This window comes from Medicago sativa, chromosome 8, assembly GCF_051527215.1.
Source record: "Medicago sativa cultivar Bolivia chromosome 8, Bolivia_mono, whole genome shotgun sequence".
Classification (NCBI taxonomy): Eukaryota; Viridiplantae; Streptophyta; class Magnoliopsida; order Fabales; family Fabaceae; genus Medicago; species Medicago sativa.
This window is the reverse complement of record NC_140756.1, coordinates 21,482,107-21,498,134: the sequence shown is the minus strand read 5'-3', so window position 1 is coordinate 21,498,134 and position 16,028 is coordinate 21,482,107. Positions and strand designations below refer to the sequence as shown.

The 16,028-nt window shown below is 31.6% G+C and overlaps 2 protein-coding genes and 1 pseudogene across 2 annotated transcripts; 1 reads left to right on the top strand and 2 right to left on the bottom strand.

Annotated features, from left to right (window-relative positions):
• The first annotated feature begins 309 nt into the window (after positions 1-309).
• Positions 310-9,724, top strand: LOC146897787 (UDP-glycosyltransferase 91A1-like; annotated as a pseudogene).
• Positions 1,413-15,555, bottom strand: LOC146897785 (mechanosensitive ion channel protein 1, mitochondrial-like). The gene is made up of 6 exons (XM_085734785.1): positions 15,512-15,555; positions 5,804-5,952; positions 5,103-5,191; positions 4,483-4,590; positions 2,981-3,190; positions 1,413-1,945 (listed from the first exon to the last, which is right to left on the bottom strand). The coding sequence occupies exons 2-6, from the start codon at positions 5,949-5,951 to the stop codon at positions 1,844-1,846; spliced, it is 657 nt and encodes a 218-aa protein (XP_085590911.1). The 5' UTR covers position 5,952; positions 15,512-15,555; the 3' UTR covers positions 1,413-1,843.
• LOC146897786 (mechanosensitive ion channel protein 1, mitochondrial-like) lies at positions 11,137-15,513 on the bottom strand. Its single transcript, XM_085734786.1, has 6 exons — positions 15,211-15,513; positions 14,785-14,915; positions 14,429-14,517; positions 13,777-13,884; positions 12,448-12,669; positions 11,137-11,411 (listed from the first exon to the last, which is right to left on the bottom strand). Exons 2-6 carry the CDS (start codon positions 14,912-14,914, stop codon positions 11,304-11,306), a joined length of 657 nt encoding a protein of 218 aa, XP_085590912.1. The 5' UTR covers position 14,915; positions 15,211-15,513; the 3' UTR covers positions 11,137-11,303.
• Positions 15,556-16,028: the final 473 nt, after the last annotated feature.

Genomic DNA, 16,028 nt, shown 5'->3' with positions numbered 1-16,028 from the left:
TCCAACCAATAGATGAATTGGTTGATTCAAACACATTATGTCATCTTTCAGACTCGTACCACCTGTTGTTACCATAACTTGGATTTTCAAATGTTTTCCAAGCTCTTTGCACACTTGAGATGTTTCTCTTGATGGGATCAAGAGAATCAACTTTGTTAAAGAATAAATTTTAGCTATCATATGGACTTCAAAGAGCATCAACTTGATTCTCTTGGTCCCAAGCAATCGTCAAGGAATGCACCTAATTCTTTTGACACTTGAATACCATCATTTAAACCAAGCCTAACAAGAATTTAACCTTCCGGGTGAATGCTTGATAGCTGTTGTTTGGCAAGTTTGAATTTGCCTCATTTAAAGGTAAGATAATTGTTGTAGTTGGAATGCACCTTCCAACTACAGCAATTGTCTTACCCTGATAGGAACATGTATTATTGAGAATCAGCTATATAAGTTATGTATTGACTTTTTATTCGAATTTATTCAATACACGCTGTCGCAATTTTTATTTGAATTCACGCTGCCGCAATTTTTATTTGAATTCACGCTGCCGCAATTTTTATTTGAATTCACGCTGATTTTATTCTAATTTATTTATTGACTTTATTCGAATTTTTAATTCAATATGCAATCATAAAATAAATGCAAAAAAATTAACAAAAGCGTGTAAAAACCATTTACAATGCATTAAAATGCATGAACAACCGGCCACAGTAGCGTGGCTTAACACACGCAAGGTTTAACACTAGCGTGAGTTAACTCACGCCCATGTTAACACTAGCGTGAGTTAACTCACGCCAGTTTGGCCGGTGGTCACAACTCAAGAACACGTTTTTTAGACTTTGGTCGGTTATTCAACCTTGATTTTATTGAGTTTTACACGGTTTTTTTATTGTTTTTTGACTGCATTTAGTGCATACAAAACCTATGCACTAAATTATTTTCAATTAGGCCTTTTTTTCAATTTTTTTTTAAAAGTTTCTGGAGTAAAAAAAAAAAACCAGATAATATGTGATTGTATCCAATTTAAATCTTTTTACCCCAGGAAGAATCATTAAACAAAGATCTCTCGCCAGAAGGTGCTGAAGCAACTATGGACATTCCATTTGATAAGATTCAATACTTAGAACAAGCATATATAAACTCGAAAAATCCAGTGAAACAATTAGTATCCAATTGGTCGCCTAATTGGATAATATGTGATTGTAATCCTCATTGGATAGTGGATGTTGCACAAGAGTTTCATGTAAAGCTAATATACTACTCTGTTGTCTCCACCGCAACATTAGTATTCCTTGGTCCACAAAGCTCGCTTCTCGCCAGATAGTTTAACATCACCACCGCAATGGTGACGTTTCCATCATCTGTTACTTATAACAGAAATAAAAGGACAAGTGAATGAGTGATAGAGGACATGGTTGTATGGGATGGATACCACAACAAGATATACTAGCACCATTTTTTTTACATGGTAGTACATACAAATTAAACTCAAAAAAAAATTAAATTCGTAAAAAAGTTATTGAATGGTGTGTAAGTACTCAATTTTAGAAATAAACAATGCTAAAAATAAATATGTCATAACCTACCAAATTTGGAAGGGTTGTTTATGACTTCAAAAAATAGATCATAGAGATCAAAATATGAATATTTAAATCCTTTGATCTGTTTCGTTAAATCCTCAAGTTCCACAAACTCTTCAATGCAAGAACCTGATTTAGTTCCATTTACAAATGCCTTGATGGTTGGAGAACAACCAAGGATGGTTGGTTAAGAATCCCAAATTTCCTCCCTCCAATCTTATGTATTACCTGAAATTTTAAAAAAGAGATCGTCTTAAATAGTGTCATTCTGTGTCCTTGCTTCCAATAGCAGCACCATGATTTTGAATGATCCGAATTACTTGCATCAGAATATACCATTGTGCAGTGTATAACTCATCTTTTCGCTGAAAGAAAGAATCATATGAGAAAAACAAGAGTTAAAAAGATGTACAACCAAATATGGTGGAATTAAAGGAAAAAGATGTATGACATAAACAAACCAGTGCATATAACAGAACTACATAGCAAATTGCAAAACATAGAAAACATGATAGCGGACCTTTGTTCAAAAAGTAATAAACACAACAATTAACTTTTTAGGTTGGGTAAAGTCGGACATGTAGAGCAATCGATGTTATAAAATTCATGTTATATATTAGGTCCTAAAATAGACTATTTACCTCTAAAAAAAATTAAATGGTTTAGTCTGTTGTTTCTATGGTCTCCCTCAACCTCTATCATCATGTTAACAATCTAGGGTTTCAGAGAAAAGAACAATGACGGCTAGGGTTTCAATAGAATAGGGCCCAATAGAAACCTAAATGGCCCAATAGCATAGGCCCAATAACTTACTATCCAACACTTCCACTCAAACTCACGATGCAACATGACACATCGAGTGTTTGTCAAACAAAAAAACATACTAAAAATATAAACTTTAACATATCATCAAACCTCCATACCTTGCTTCTAATAGTTTTCTATATATATATATATGTCTAAACCACAATGCTTCTATATGCCTTCTTGGCCACTTGGCAATGCCATTACTTCTACGTGATGCTTTTCAATTAGATAAACTATATTATTATCTGAATTTGATGATTCCAATTAAGATACACTGAGATATCTTTTGCATTACTCCTTTTCAATAGGAAAGAATAACAAGCAGGAAAGTCAAACAAATGCAATAAAGGATGAAGCAAAGAAAATTGAAAGAAAATTATATCTCTGTTGATTATTTTCTGACTAGCACACTCCGGAGGTAATAGGTTGGTGTTTCAAATATCAATATGCTTCTACGTTAACTCTTTCATAAAGTAATTCGAGAATAATTATTCCCAAGGCATTTTAAAAACAAACGAATCATTGAGTCGTTTAGTGTGAAGCAAGCATAATATGGATAAAAATTAATTCAGAGACTCAGATTAGTGGCGTACCATGTTCTTGAGGTTGTATTCAAGAGTCAGTTCTGCATATTTACTTGTTATGCATGACAAGAAACAAACGGGAACATCTTTTCCTAAGAAAACTTTTGCATTTGATGTTAACATGCCTTCTATATCATCCGTTATATGGGAAATCTTACTTAAACCCTTAATTTGAAGAGGGATTTTGGTAGTAAAAACACGGGGTTTGTTCACAATTACCTACAAAATTAGCATGGAAAAGAGTGTTGTAAGTTGTAACCATGATGACTGAAGAGGCAAGTTGTCGTAATCACAAGATCAACAACAATATAAGCAAGGAAAAGATTATTGAGATTATAAGGCAACAACTTATGCATCAATTTGCGCATACAGACGTGTAAATGTGAGGTATCAGCTTCAAAATTTACATATCCTCCGGATAAGTTTCCTCACAGATATATTCAAACCCCAAGTAAATGAATCATAAAATGAATTTAAAATACAGGTGCAATAATATAACTTAGCCTCAGTTTAAAAACTGATGAAAATAACGTTCAGAGACGAGTAATGACAACATCAAAATCAGACCATGAAGTATTCATATTCATCAACATCAAAATCAAACAGATGAAAATTCCGTCGAATGGTAATGCAATGTTGAATCATTTGACCAATGTTATTCCACTAAATAAGAAGTAACAAACATATTGTTTGAAATACATACACATACAACACTTCTTTCTTCCATGATGTACTCATATTCATATATTTTTTTTTGACCGAAACAAAGTTAACTATTATCATTAATCAACCAATGTTCAATACAAGAAGGATAAGAATCAAAAATACGGTGACTAGCCCAAGAACAAGCCGCCCTAGCTAAACTATGAGCAACCATGTTCGCTTGTCTCCTAACAAACTTCACCTCGAAGTTGGAATGTAAAGATAACTGATAAATAATACTAGAAACAATAGCATAGAATTCCGAATCACCATGGCCCGGAGACGATAGAGCTTGCACTAGAGTAGATGAGTCAGACTCGAAGACAATTCATATTCATATATTTAGTAACATACAAATTGTGATTTAAAAAACACCAAGGAGAAGAAGGATCCCTGGAATCTAGAAGCCTGCTCAAACTATTGCTTGCAAAGTCAAACAACAGAACTATAAGTCAAAGAGGCATTGGAGAATAGAGAATACACTTGGTCAAAATACTAGACTCAACCACGCACAACAGACATGCAGTGGGCATTTTGCAACGAGTTGTATTTTCTATTTTTGTATGATATATTTGTACCAGAGAACAACATGATTGATTTGGAATGTTTGAGCTTTCATAACAGATAAGGCTCTTTCAAAGTCAACTCAATGCATATATGCGGTCAGAGAAAGAAAGAAGCAAAGCAATAAAGTAGGACTGACTACTTCTAAATTGTGGGACCTACTTTTCTGTTTTGCTGAAGCGACTGCAGGAAATTGAGCCTGTCAGAATCCCTTAAAAAAAAAGGAGGGGAAAAGGAAGGCCTACCTGGCTAGAAAATAACGAGTTCGGCACAATGACTCGGAGGTTCTCAGGACTAAGCAATGATGTGTAAAAAAGATTAATATCCACCACTTGGCCCTCTCTCGATCCATCCTGCAGTTTTCACAATTTCTCAGACACATTCAAGAAATATCACATCTTTATTGAAGCATAATAGAGCTCACCAAATATTCCAAAATTTCATAAAATTCTCTTTGCATTATCACTGATAGTCTAATAGTCTCATATCCTAGTAATAAATCTGTTGGTATCCTCCAAATTTTATTTTACTTAATTAAAAAAAAAAAACCCTTACCTAACGTTGTTATAACCTCAAATGTTTTAACCTTGACTCTACCGTTGGATGTACATGCAATATCTATACATGCACTACATACTAGTTCTATAATACAAAATCTACACTTAGAAAAAGGCACCAATAATGAGTATAATATGATTGTTACCCCTGAATGTAACAAATAATTGCCATTCTTCCCCTAAAAAACTTAATTCCAAATACGGCATACAAGTGTAAAACAGATAGCGAGTCCATGGTTCAGAAAATCAAATTTCTCATAAAAAGTAAACCGGCATCTAGTCATCAATAATCTACTAAATCAACGTACTTTTATTGTATCTCCAATTGAGAAGGGCAAGAATAAACCACTGAACACATTGCCAAGTACGTGTCTGGCAGCAAAAGCAGTAGCAAGTCCTGTATAAGATAAAAAGATAAAAATACAGAACAATGAAAATTTTCCATACCTTATTTTCTCAGCAGAAAAGTAAATAAGTAACAGAATAAAACGTTTATAAAAAATGAGCAAAACTCATAGATCTTCACAGGTGTTGGTGTAAGACTCATAGGCTGGATCTGGATCTGGATCTTCACATGTCTTAGTCAGCAATTGGAACACAAGAAAATACAATGTGTTTTATTCCTTCATTTTTCCTATTATTAATTTTATGACTTCTTTTACAGCGCTCTAGAACTATCTATCTATCAAAGCATGACAAGCACATTCTCATCCGATCCTTCAATAGGAAATACGAAATATTTCACACAAATAGAATGCGCCAAAGGATTATAAAACAATTTTAACTTAATTTGTCAGATTTGGTGCTCTTTAATATAAGCAAAGTGGAACTTGTCACACTATACTACATGTCACTTTCTACAATCTAATCCTAATGGGATCTTAACAAGAATCTTATTTCTTAAAATCTAGAATCTTAACAAGAATATTCATGCCTCCATCAGCATTATAGAAAACCAAAGGTCTAGTAAAAGGAAAGATACTAAAAACAAACTTGACAAGATACTCACCGACTCCTACAGCAGCAACTCTTACAGTAGATTGCAAAGGCACACCACAAACACATGAAATTCTTGAAATTTTCAATGACCCATTAGGTTTAGAGTGATAATTTTGAACATTTGGGACACTGAAATTGGAAAACCTAACGGCAGACATTCTGCAAATTGAAGAACACGAATCAGTGTAATTATAACCAGTTCACTAGAGCATAAACATGTTCCAAAACCCACTGTTGTCTGTTGTACATGCTAATTTACATTTCTAAACCAAAAATCCAGTCAAGGTAATAAGATTTAAAAAATTAGTTGAAATTGGTTTTTAGCACCATAATCTCATAAGTTTATTTCAATTCAGTTAGGTTCTTCTAAAAATCTGAAACACAACACACACAACCTTAATTAAAACCCACGAGACAGTCAAAAATCAACTACTTCAGGAACCATAGACCAAAATCTACCTTGATTATTGATTTCAAAAGAACATCATCAACAAGAACAATAACATCAACAACTACAACAACAACAACAACAACAACAACTAGATCGTCGAATAATAAGCAATTAAACCAAGCAGCATCATAAATCATCAAATCAATTCACCAAAATACAAACGAAAAAACTAAAAAATTCAATTAATTTTTCATAAACAAGAAAACAAAGAATCAAAGAGAAGTTGTAGAACTGAGAGGAGAGAATCAAGAAGGGAAAAGGTGACGCAGTACGGAAGCTTAGGTTAGCAAACGCTAAACCTAAATAGAAAAGAACAAGTTTGCAAGCGACAAACCTATCAAAATAAGGGTTTCCGGAATCCAACAGAATTGAGAGAAAAGTCTCTAACAGTAGTAATGAATAAAAGTGTACCTACATAAGTTTTGTTTATATAGTTAAAGAAATAACAAATATGTGGGCCGAAATAAAATAAAACGAAATAATAATAGAAAGTTCTAGAAAATTACTAAGAGCTAAATAATAAATACTACTAAATTACTAATAAAACTCTCCTGCATCAGTCTCCTCCACCTCTAAAGAACTCGACCCCGAGTATTCTGATAAGAAGTTTCCCATGTTGACTCTTCCAACGAACAAGAGACCACCCACCTAGATCCCATTGAGTGAAATGTAAAGATGACTTGGTTTGAAAAATATAGTAATTGTCTTTATGCCATTGAATTGATTTACCAGGATCCCATTGTTTACTTGCATCCCATGTTTAGTATAATGATTTTTGGTGAAAATTTAAATAATAAAAAAACTTTTTTTATATTAATATATTTATGGATAATTTTTATCTCTTTGTAGTATATTTGCATTTCATCTATTTTATCACCACAAAAATATTTTTATTTATAATTACTTTTTAATACATCTATATGTCTCTTCTAAACTTGTGTATTTTATTCTTATTCTTATAAAATTTAAATGCTTACCTAATCAAAACTTGTCTTAGAGTACACTTTTTAACTTTATGTAAATACATATTTATCTATTAATACAAATTTATTAATATGTTTTACATTATCATGTCTTATCATAATTATTAGAATAATAGTACTTTATTTTATTTTTTTACTAATGCTTTATATATAATGTAAAAAAACTATCTAACTTTATTATATATAAGAGTTTTGTTAGAAGCCACCCATGAATGTGTCTTTTAGCAACTCACACCTCAAGGTGTGATTTTCACTTTTTAGTAATAACTTTGCTAAAAGACACCTTCATAAAAATTAGTTGGTGTCTTTTAGCAAATGCTCATAGAATAACTTGCTAAAAGAGACCTTCATAAAAGGTGTCTTCTAACAAAACCATATATATAAACACACACATATTATGCTTTAGTTTATCAAATAATTAACATTTTAAAAAAAATTAATCTTATCCTTATCATAAGTTTCTTACCGTCTCATAAAAATTGTCACATTAGATTATTTCACACAAGAAAAAAATTATAAATGAAGGTAAGGGAATAATAATTTTACCAAATGAAGTTTATTAATTTTTTTTTTAAGGAATATTAATTTTTTGTTAATAGAAAATAGTTAAGAATATATTGAAAATAGAAAATATCAATAAACATAAAATTAATTAATGTTAAGTGAAAAATTGAAAATATCAATTAATGTTAATAAATGTTTGTCAAATTATGGGAAAAATTTATATATATATATATATATATATATATATATATATTAAAATTACAATATTACCAATCAATTAATGTTTTTGACTTATGTCAAAATTTAATGTTTTTGACTAATTTCAATATCATTAATTTATACTATTAATGTATACTATTATTAGAAACAAATTTTGGTTTTTTTTAGAGGAGAAACAAATATTATTATAAATTAATTTATTTTATTTTAATTATTAAATTTATAATCATTTAAAATTATATTTAATTTGAATTCACACACGAAGAAGGAAGATTTATGTGACAATAAATTTTAATTTAGAAAATTTCTAAAATATTTTTTAATAATTTAATTATAAATTACTAAATAATGTCAGGAATTTAAATGAATATCCTTAAAAAAATAGAGAGAATAATAGTACTTTATTTCAGGGTTAATATATTTACCTCATCCATGACAAGCATGAAGCAATCTTCAAGAAAGCAGACACCCTTCTTTGTGAGATCCAATATCCTTTCCTAGACTCCTGGTGTTCCAACCAATAGATGAACTGGTTGATTCAAATGCATTATGTCATCTTTCAGATTAGTACCACATGTTGTCATCTTTCACCCGGAAGTTCAAATTCTTGTTAGGCTGGTTTAAATGAAGATATTGAAGTGTCAATGAATGCACCTCATTCTTTTGACACTTGAATACCATCATTAGTTTTCCTTGGTCCACAAAGCTCGCTTCTCGCCGGATAGTTTAACATCACCACTGCAATGGTGACGTTTCCATCATCTGTTACTTATAATAGAAATGAGGCAATTGCATTTTCTAAGAGTGTCCATCAAAACAATACTTCCAAGGTTAATGGTATTGAAAGGCTTGTGAAGATAATTGATGCTGTTAAAGCTGTAATATGTTGCAGTTGCTATGAGATCAAAGGTGAATATCTGAATCTATACAAGAAACTAGTAGGGAAGCCTGTGATTCCTATAGGTTTGTTGCCTGAAGAGATCCCACAAAGAGGGCCATTTTGATGGATCGGGATCAATAACAAGATTGGGAGCGGGATCGAAGACTGCGATATTTCAGTGGCTTCGTTAACGTACAGGCAACAAAATCGGTTGTTTTTGTAGGATTTGGGAGTGAATATATGAAAATTGAGCAAGGAACAAGTTTTTGGACTTGAAGATTGTAAAATGTCATTTTTATGGGGATTAAGAAAGCCTGATTGGGCATGTAATGATGAAGATTTTCTACCTATTGGTTTTAATGAAAGGACAAGTGAACGAGTGATAGAGGGCTTGGTTGTATGGGATGTATACCACAACAAAAGATACTAGCACACTCGTTCTTTGTTTCTTCCTGGATGGGGTTCAGCAATTGAAACGTTGCAATTTGGAAACAACCTTGTTGCGTTACCATTCATTGTTGATCAGCTTCTTAATGCAATGCAAGGCTTTTGGTGGAAAAGGGTTTGGCTATTGAAGTTAAAAGAAATGAAGATGGAACATTCACTAGATATGAAATCGCTAAATCGCTTAGACAAGCAATGGTGTTGGAGGAAGAAGAGGAGCTCAGAGTTAAGACAAGATAAGCTGCTGCAATTGTTGGAAACTTGAAGCTGCATCAGGATCATTACATAGCAGCATTTGTCCAGATATGAAGTTGAAGGGGTTATAAATTTTCTATCTATTATTTTCATGTTAGGACAATCTTCTCCCCACATCGTATGGCACATTAATAAGTTTCTAAAAAACCAAACAACAATGGTTATATATGTGTTGAAAGTGTAATCAAATTTTAGACTCGTTCAATCATATTTCTTCATCTTTGAATTATGCTTTACATTGAAATAAAATGGTGAGATATTATTTGACACAGGCACGGATACACATTGAGGAAATTGGGGGCAATTGCCCCCACTACTTGTTCCATATTATTTGTAAAATCTTTGATATTTTAGTTATTGCCCCCTCTTAAAATAATATATTGTCCCCATTAAATGGAAAATTATACTGTAAAAAGAGTATTTTTTATGAATTTTATAAAATCAAATGTGAAAATGCATTCGAGATGAAATTTTAAATGATTTTTACCGTACTTTTTAAATATAAAGACACGTAAATAACATTTTAATTTTTAGATGTCAACAAGTCTTTAATTTTTCCAATATATAACAATATAATGTTTATAATGCCAAGTATTTTGCTCAATGATAATAATGTTATTATTTTATCAATTTTCCATTGCTAAAAATTTTATATAAATATTTATCATATAAAACCTTGCCCCCGCAAATAAAAATTTCTGAATCCGTCACTGATTTGACATTTGCATTAAACATGTACATACTACATTTTGGTGTTTGTATCTCCGATGTATCAAACTACCACAAACATTCAAAGCCTTCCTGAACATTCTTCAACTTTAACTAAGTTGGTAGATTTAGTGGTTCACATAACTTGCATAATTGTATAACTTTTTTTATATCATTTAGTAAATCAAAATTAAAAATATCTAAGGCCAAATGATATCCCACTACACAGACCCAATTAATGTTAGAAAATTGATTTGGCTGCAAATGATGCCTAGTTAGGGTGTGTTTGTTTTGACTTTTCATCATCAAGAAACGCTTTTATAGACCTGAAAAGTGAAAATTGATTTTTTAAAGTTGTTTGGTTTGGCTTTACAGAATTGCTTCTATCCTCCAAAAGCAATTCTGGTTGAAGCTACAACAATTCCTAGCTTTTGGCTTAACTAAAATCAATTCTCAAATAGATTTTATATTTTAATTATTGCAACCTATTATTTTCCTTTATTGCATTTTATCAATTCTCCTTCTTTTTGCTTTGTAATTAATTTGATGAACCGAATTTAATCAGAAAACTTAACGAACCAAATTACCTTTTTATTACGCTATATTTTATCATTTTTGGCAACTAGCTCTAGTATTATTTAACTTAAATATATTTTATCAAAAATCATAAAATATATGAACAAATATTTTGTAAAAAAATTGGTTTAATGATTGTATTTATTATTTTTTTAAATTAATATATAGAAAATTTATTTATTTAAATTAAATTATATATCTACATTTAGTATTGATCTAAATATACATTCAATTATGTCCATTTACTTGTATTTAGTTATGTCCATTTTAGTAATTATACTTTCATAAGCAATTTTGATCAAAACTATCCGAACAACATTCAATTTGTTTAATCAATTCTTTATTATTGTATCCAAACATAAATCAATTCCATCAGAATCAATTCTGCCAGAATCAATTCTGCAAGAATCAATTTTATCCAAACCAAACCAAACACACACTTAGTATAGTTGCAGACTTTGTACATTTTAAAACTAAAGCTTGACACGTCTTAAATAGTGTCATTCCGTGTGCTTCCAATAGCACCACCATGATTTTCAATGATCTCAATTGCTTGCAGTAGAATATCCCCTTGTGCAGAGCCTAACTCATCTTTGCGCTGAAAGAAAGAATGATATGAGAAAAACGAGTTAAAAAGATGTTGAACCAAATCTGGTGGAATTAAAGGATAAAGATGTATGACATAAACAAACCAGTGCATATAACAGAACTACATAGCAAAGTGCAAAACATAGAAAACATGATAGCGGACCTTTGTTCAAAAAGCAATAAACACAACAATTAACTTTTTAGGTTTTTCCTGTTAGGTAAAGTCTGACATGTAGAGCAATCGATGTTATAAAATTCATGTTATATATGAGGTCCTAAAATAGACTATTTACCTCTAAAAAAAATTAAATGGTTTAGTCTGTTGTTTCTATGGTCTCCCTCAACCTCTCATATCATGTTAACAATCTAGGGTTTCAGATAAAAGAACAATGACGGCTAGGGTTTCAATAGAATAGGGCCCACTAGAAACCTAAATGGCCCAATAGCATAGGCCCAATAATTTACTATCCAACACTTCCACTCAAACTCACGATGTAACATGACACATCGAGTGTTTGTCAAATAAAAAAACATACTAAAAATATAAACTTTAACATATCATCAAACCTCCATACCTTGCTTCTAATAGTTTTCTATATATATGTCTAAACCACAATGCTTCTATATGCCTTCTTGGCCACTTGGCAATGCCATTACTTCTACGTGATGCTTTTCAATTAGATAAACTATATTATTATCTGAATTTGATGATTCCAATTAAGATACACTGAGATATCTTTTGCATTACTCCTTTTCACTAGGAAAGAATAACAAGCAGGAAAGTCAAACAAATGCAATAAAGGATGAAGAAAAGAAAATTGAAAGAAAATTATATCTCTGTTGTTTATTTTCTGACTAGCACACCCCGGAGGTAATAGGTTGGCGTTTCAAATATCAATATGCTTCTACGTTAAATCTTTCATAAAGTAATTCGAGAATAATTATTCCCAAGGCATTTTAAAAACAAACGAATCATTGAGTCGTTTAGTGTGAAGCAAGCATAATATGGATAAAAATTAATTCAGAGACTCAGATTAGTGGCGTACCATGTTCTTGAGGTTGTATTCAAGAGTCAGTTCTGCATATTTTCTTGTTATGCGTGACAAGAAACAACGGGGAACATCTTTTCCTAAGAAAACTTTTGCATTTGATCTTAACATGCCTTTTATATCATTCGATATATGGGAAATCTTACTTAAATCCTTAGCTCGAAGAGGGATTTTGGTAGTAATGGCATGATAATCAGCACCGGGTTTGTACACAATTACCTACAAAATTAGCATGGAAAAGAGTGTTGTAAGTTGTAACCATGATGACTGAAGAGGCAAGTTGTCATAATCACAAGATCAACAACAACATAAGCAAGGAAAAGATTATTGAGATTACAAGGCAACAACTTATGCATCAGTTTGCTCATACAGACGTGTAAATGTGAGGTATCAGCTTCAAAATTTACATATCCTCCGGATAAGTTTCCTCACAGATATATTGAAACCCCAAATAAATGAATCATAAAATGAATTTAAAATACAGGTGCAATAAGATAACTTAGCCTCAGTTTAAAAACTGATGAAAATAATATTAAGAGACAAGAGTAATGACAACATCAAAATCAGACCATGAAGAAGCATAACATGGTAATGCATTTTTTTTTTCGTCGGATGGTAATGCATTGTTGAATCATTTGACCAATGTTATTCCACTAAATAAGAAGTAACAAACATATTGTTTGAAATACATACACATACAACACTTCTTTCTTCCATGATGTATTCATATTCATATATTTAGTAACATACAAATTGTGATTTAAAAAACACCAAGGAGAAGAAGGATCCCTGGAATCTAGTAAGATGGAACAACAGATTTATACATAGATTTATATTATAAGAACTATGAGCCTGCTCAAACTATTAAATTGTGATTTAAAAAACACCAAGGAGAAGAGGATCCCTGGAATCTAGAAGCCTGCTCAAACTATTTCTTGGAAAGTCAAACAACAGAAGTACAGAACTATAAGTCAAAGAGGCATTGGAGAATAGAGAATACTCTTGGTCTAAATACTAGACTCAACCATGCACAACAGACATGCAGTGGGCATTTTGCAACGAGTTGTATTTTCTATTTTTGTATGATAAATTTGTACCGGAGAACAACATGATTGATTTGGAATGTTTGAGTGTTCATAACAGATAAGGCTCTTTCAAAGTCAATGCATATATGCGGTCAGAGAAAGAAAGAAGCAAAGCAATAAAGTAGGACTGACTACTTCTAAATTGTGGGACCTACTTTTCTGTTTTGCTGAAGCGACTGCAGGAAATTGAGCCTGCCAGAATCCCTCAAAAATAAAAAAGGAGGCGAAAAGGAAGGCCTACCTGGCTAGAAAATAATGAGTTCGGCACAATGACTCGGAAGTTCTCAGGACTAAGCAATGATGTGTAAGTAAGACCAATATCCACCACTTGACCCTCTATCGATCCATCCTGCAGTTTTCACAATTTCTCAGACACATTCAAGAAATATCACATCTTTATTGAAGAAGCATAATAGAGCTCACCAAATATTCCAAAATTTCCGAATTTCATAAAATTCTCTTTGCATTATCACTGATAGTCTAATAATCTCATATCCTAGTAATAAATCTGTTGGTATCCTCCAAATTTTATTTTATTTAATTTAAAAAAAAAAAAAACTTACCTAATGTTGTTCTAACTTTGGCCCCTCAAATGTTTTAACCTTGACTCTACCGTTGGATGTACATGCAATATCTATACATGCACTACATACTAGTTCTATAATACAAAATCTACACTTAGAACAACGCACAAATAATAAGTATAATATGATTGTTACCCTGAATGTAACAAATAATTGCCATTCTTCCCCTAAAAAACATAATTCCAAATACGACATACAAGCGTAAAACAGATAGTGAGTCGATGGTTCAGAAAATCATATTTCCCATAAAAAGTAAACCACCGGGAACAATTACTAATTTGCATCTAGTCATCTACTAAATCAACATACTTTTATTGCATCTCCAATTGAGAAGGGCAAGGATAAACCGCTGAACACATCGCCAAGTATGTGTCTGGCAGCAAAAGCAGTAGCAAGTCCTGTATAAGATAAAAAGATAAAAATACAGAACAATGAAAATTTTCCATACCTTATTTTCTCAGCAGAAAAGTAAATAAGTAACAGAATAAAACGTTTATAAAAAATGAGCAAAACTCATAGATCTTCACACGTGTTGGTGTAAGACTCATAGGCTGGATCTGGATCTGGATCTGGATCTTCACATGTCTTAGTCAGCAATTGGAACACAAGAAAATACAATGTGTTTTAAGAATGTAAAATCAAAATTCAATAAATTTAATACTTACCTACTACACCAACACGTACAGCTACACCAGAAAAACATGAAATTCTTGAAATTTTCAATGACCCATTACGGTTAGAGTGATAATTTTGAACATTTGGGACACTGAAATTGGAAAACCTAACAGCAGACATTCTGCAAATTGAAGAACACGAATCAGTAATTATAACCAGTTCACTAGAGCATAAACATGTTCCAAAACACACTGTTGTCTGTTGTACATGCTAATTTACATTTCTAAACCAAAAATCCAGTCAAGGTAATAAGATTTAAAAAAGTTGAAATTGGTTTTTAGCACCATAATCTCAGAAGTTTATTTCAATTCAGTTAGGTTCTTCTAAAAAAATGAAACACAACACACACAACCTTAATTAAAACCCACGAGACAGTCAAAAATCAACTACTTCAGGAACCATAGACCAAAATCTACCTTGATTATTGATTTCAAAAGAACATCATCAACAAGAACAATAACATCAACAACTACAACAACAACAACAACAACAATTAGATCGTCGAATAATAAACAATTAAACCAAGCAGCATCATAAATCATCAAATCAATTCACCAAAATACAAACAAAAAAACTAAAAAATTCAATTAATTTTTCATAAACAAGAAAACAAAGAATCAAAGAGAAGTTGTAGAACTGAGAGGAGAGAATCAAGAAGGGAAAAGGTGACGCAATACGGAAGCGTAATAGAAAAGAACAAGTTTGCAAGCGACAAACCTATCAAAACAAGGGTTTCCGGAATCCAACAGAATTGAGAGAAAAGTCTCTAATAGTAGTAATGAATAAAAGTGTACCTACATAAGTTTTGTTTATATAGTGAAAGAAATAACAAATATGTGGGCCGAAATAAAATAAAACGAAATAATAATATAAAGTTCTAGAAAATTACTAAGAGCTGAATAATAAATACTACTAAATTACTAATAAAACTCTCCTGCATCAGTCTCCTCCACCTCTAAAGAACTCGACCCCGAGTTCTTATTCTGATAAGAAGCTTTCCATGTTGACTCTTCCAACGAACAAGAGACCACCCACCTGGATCCCATTGAGTGAAATGCAAAGATGACTTGGTTTGAAAAATATAGTAATTGTCTTTATGCCATTGAATTGATTTACCAGGATCCCATTGTTTAATTGCATCCCATGTTTAGTATAATGATTTTTGGTGAAAATTTAAATAATAAAAAAGCTTTTTTTATATTAATATATTTATGGATAATTTTTATCTCTTTCT

Bases quoted from the DNA above. Each gene is read 5' to 3' on its own strand.
- LOC146897785 (XM_085734785.1), bottom strand. From the start codon at position 5,951: ATGTCTGCCGTTAGGTTTTCCAATTTCAGTGTCCCAAATGTTCAAAAT. The intron at 4,591-5,102 runs GTACGTTGATTT...TGAAAACTGCAG, and splicing joins CAATTGGAGATACAATAAAA to GATGGATCGAGAGAGGGCCA. The intron at 1,946-2,980 runs GTACGCCACTAA...TCTTTCTTTCAG, and splicing joins AATACAACCTCAAGAACATG to CGAAAAGATGAGTTATACAC.
- LOC146897786 (XM_085734786.1), bottom strand. From the start codon at position 14,914: ATGTCTGCTGTTAGGTTTTCCAATTTCAGTGTCCCAAATGTTCAAAAT. The intron at 14,518-14,784 runs GTAAGTATTAAA...TATCTTATACAG, and splicing joins TGTACGTGTTGGTGTAGTAG to GACTTGCTACTGCTTTTGCT. The intron at 11,412-12,447 runs GTACGCCACTAA...TCTTTCTTTCAG, and splicing joins AATACAACCTCAAGAACATG to CGCAAAGATGAGTTAGGCTC.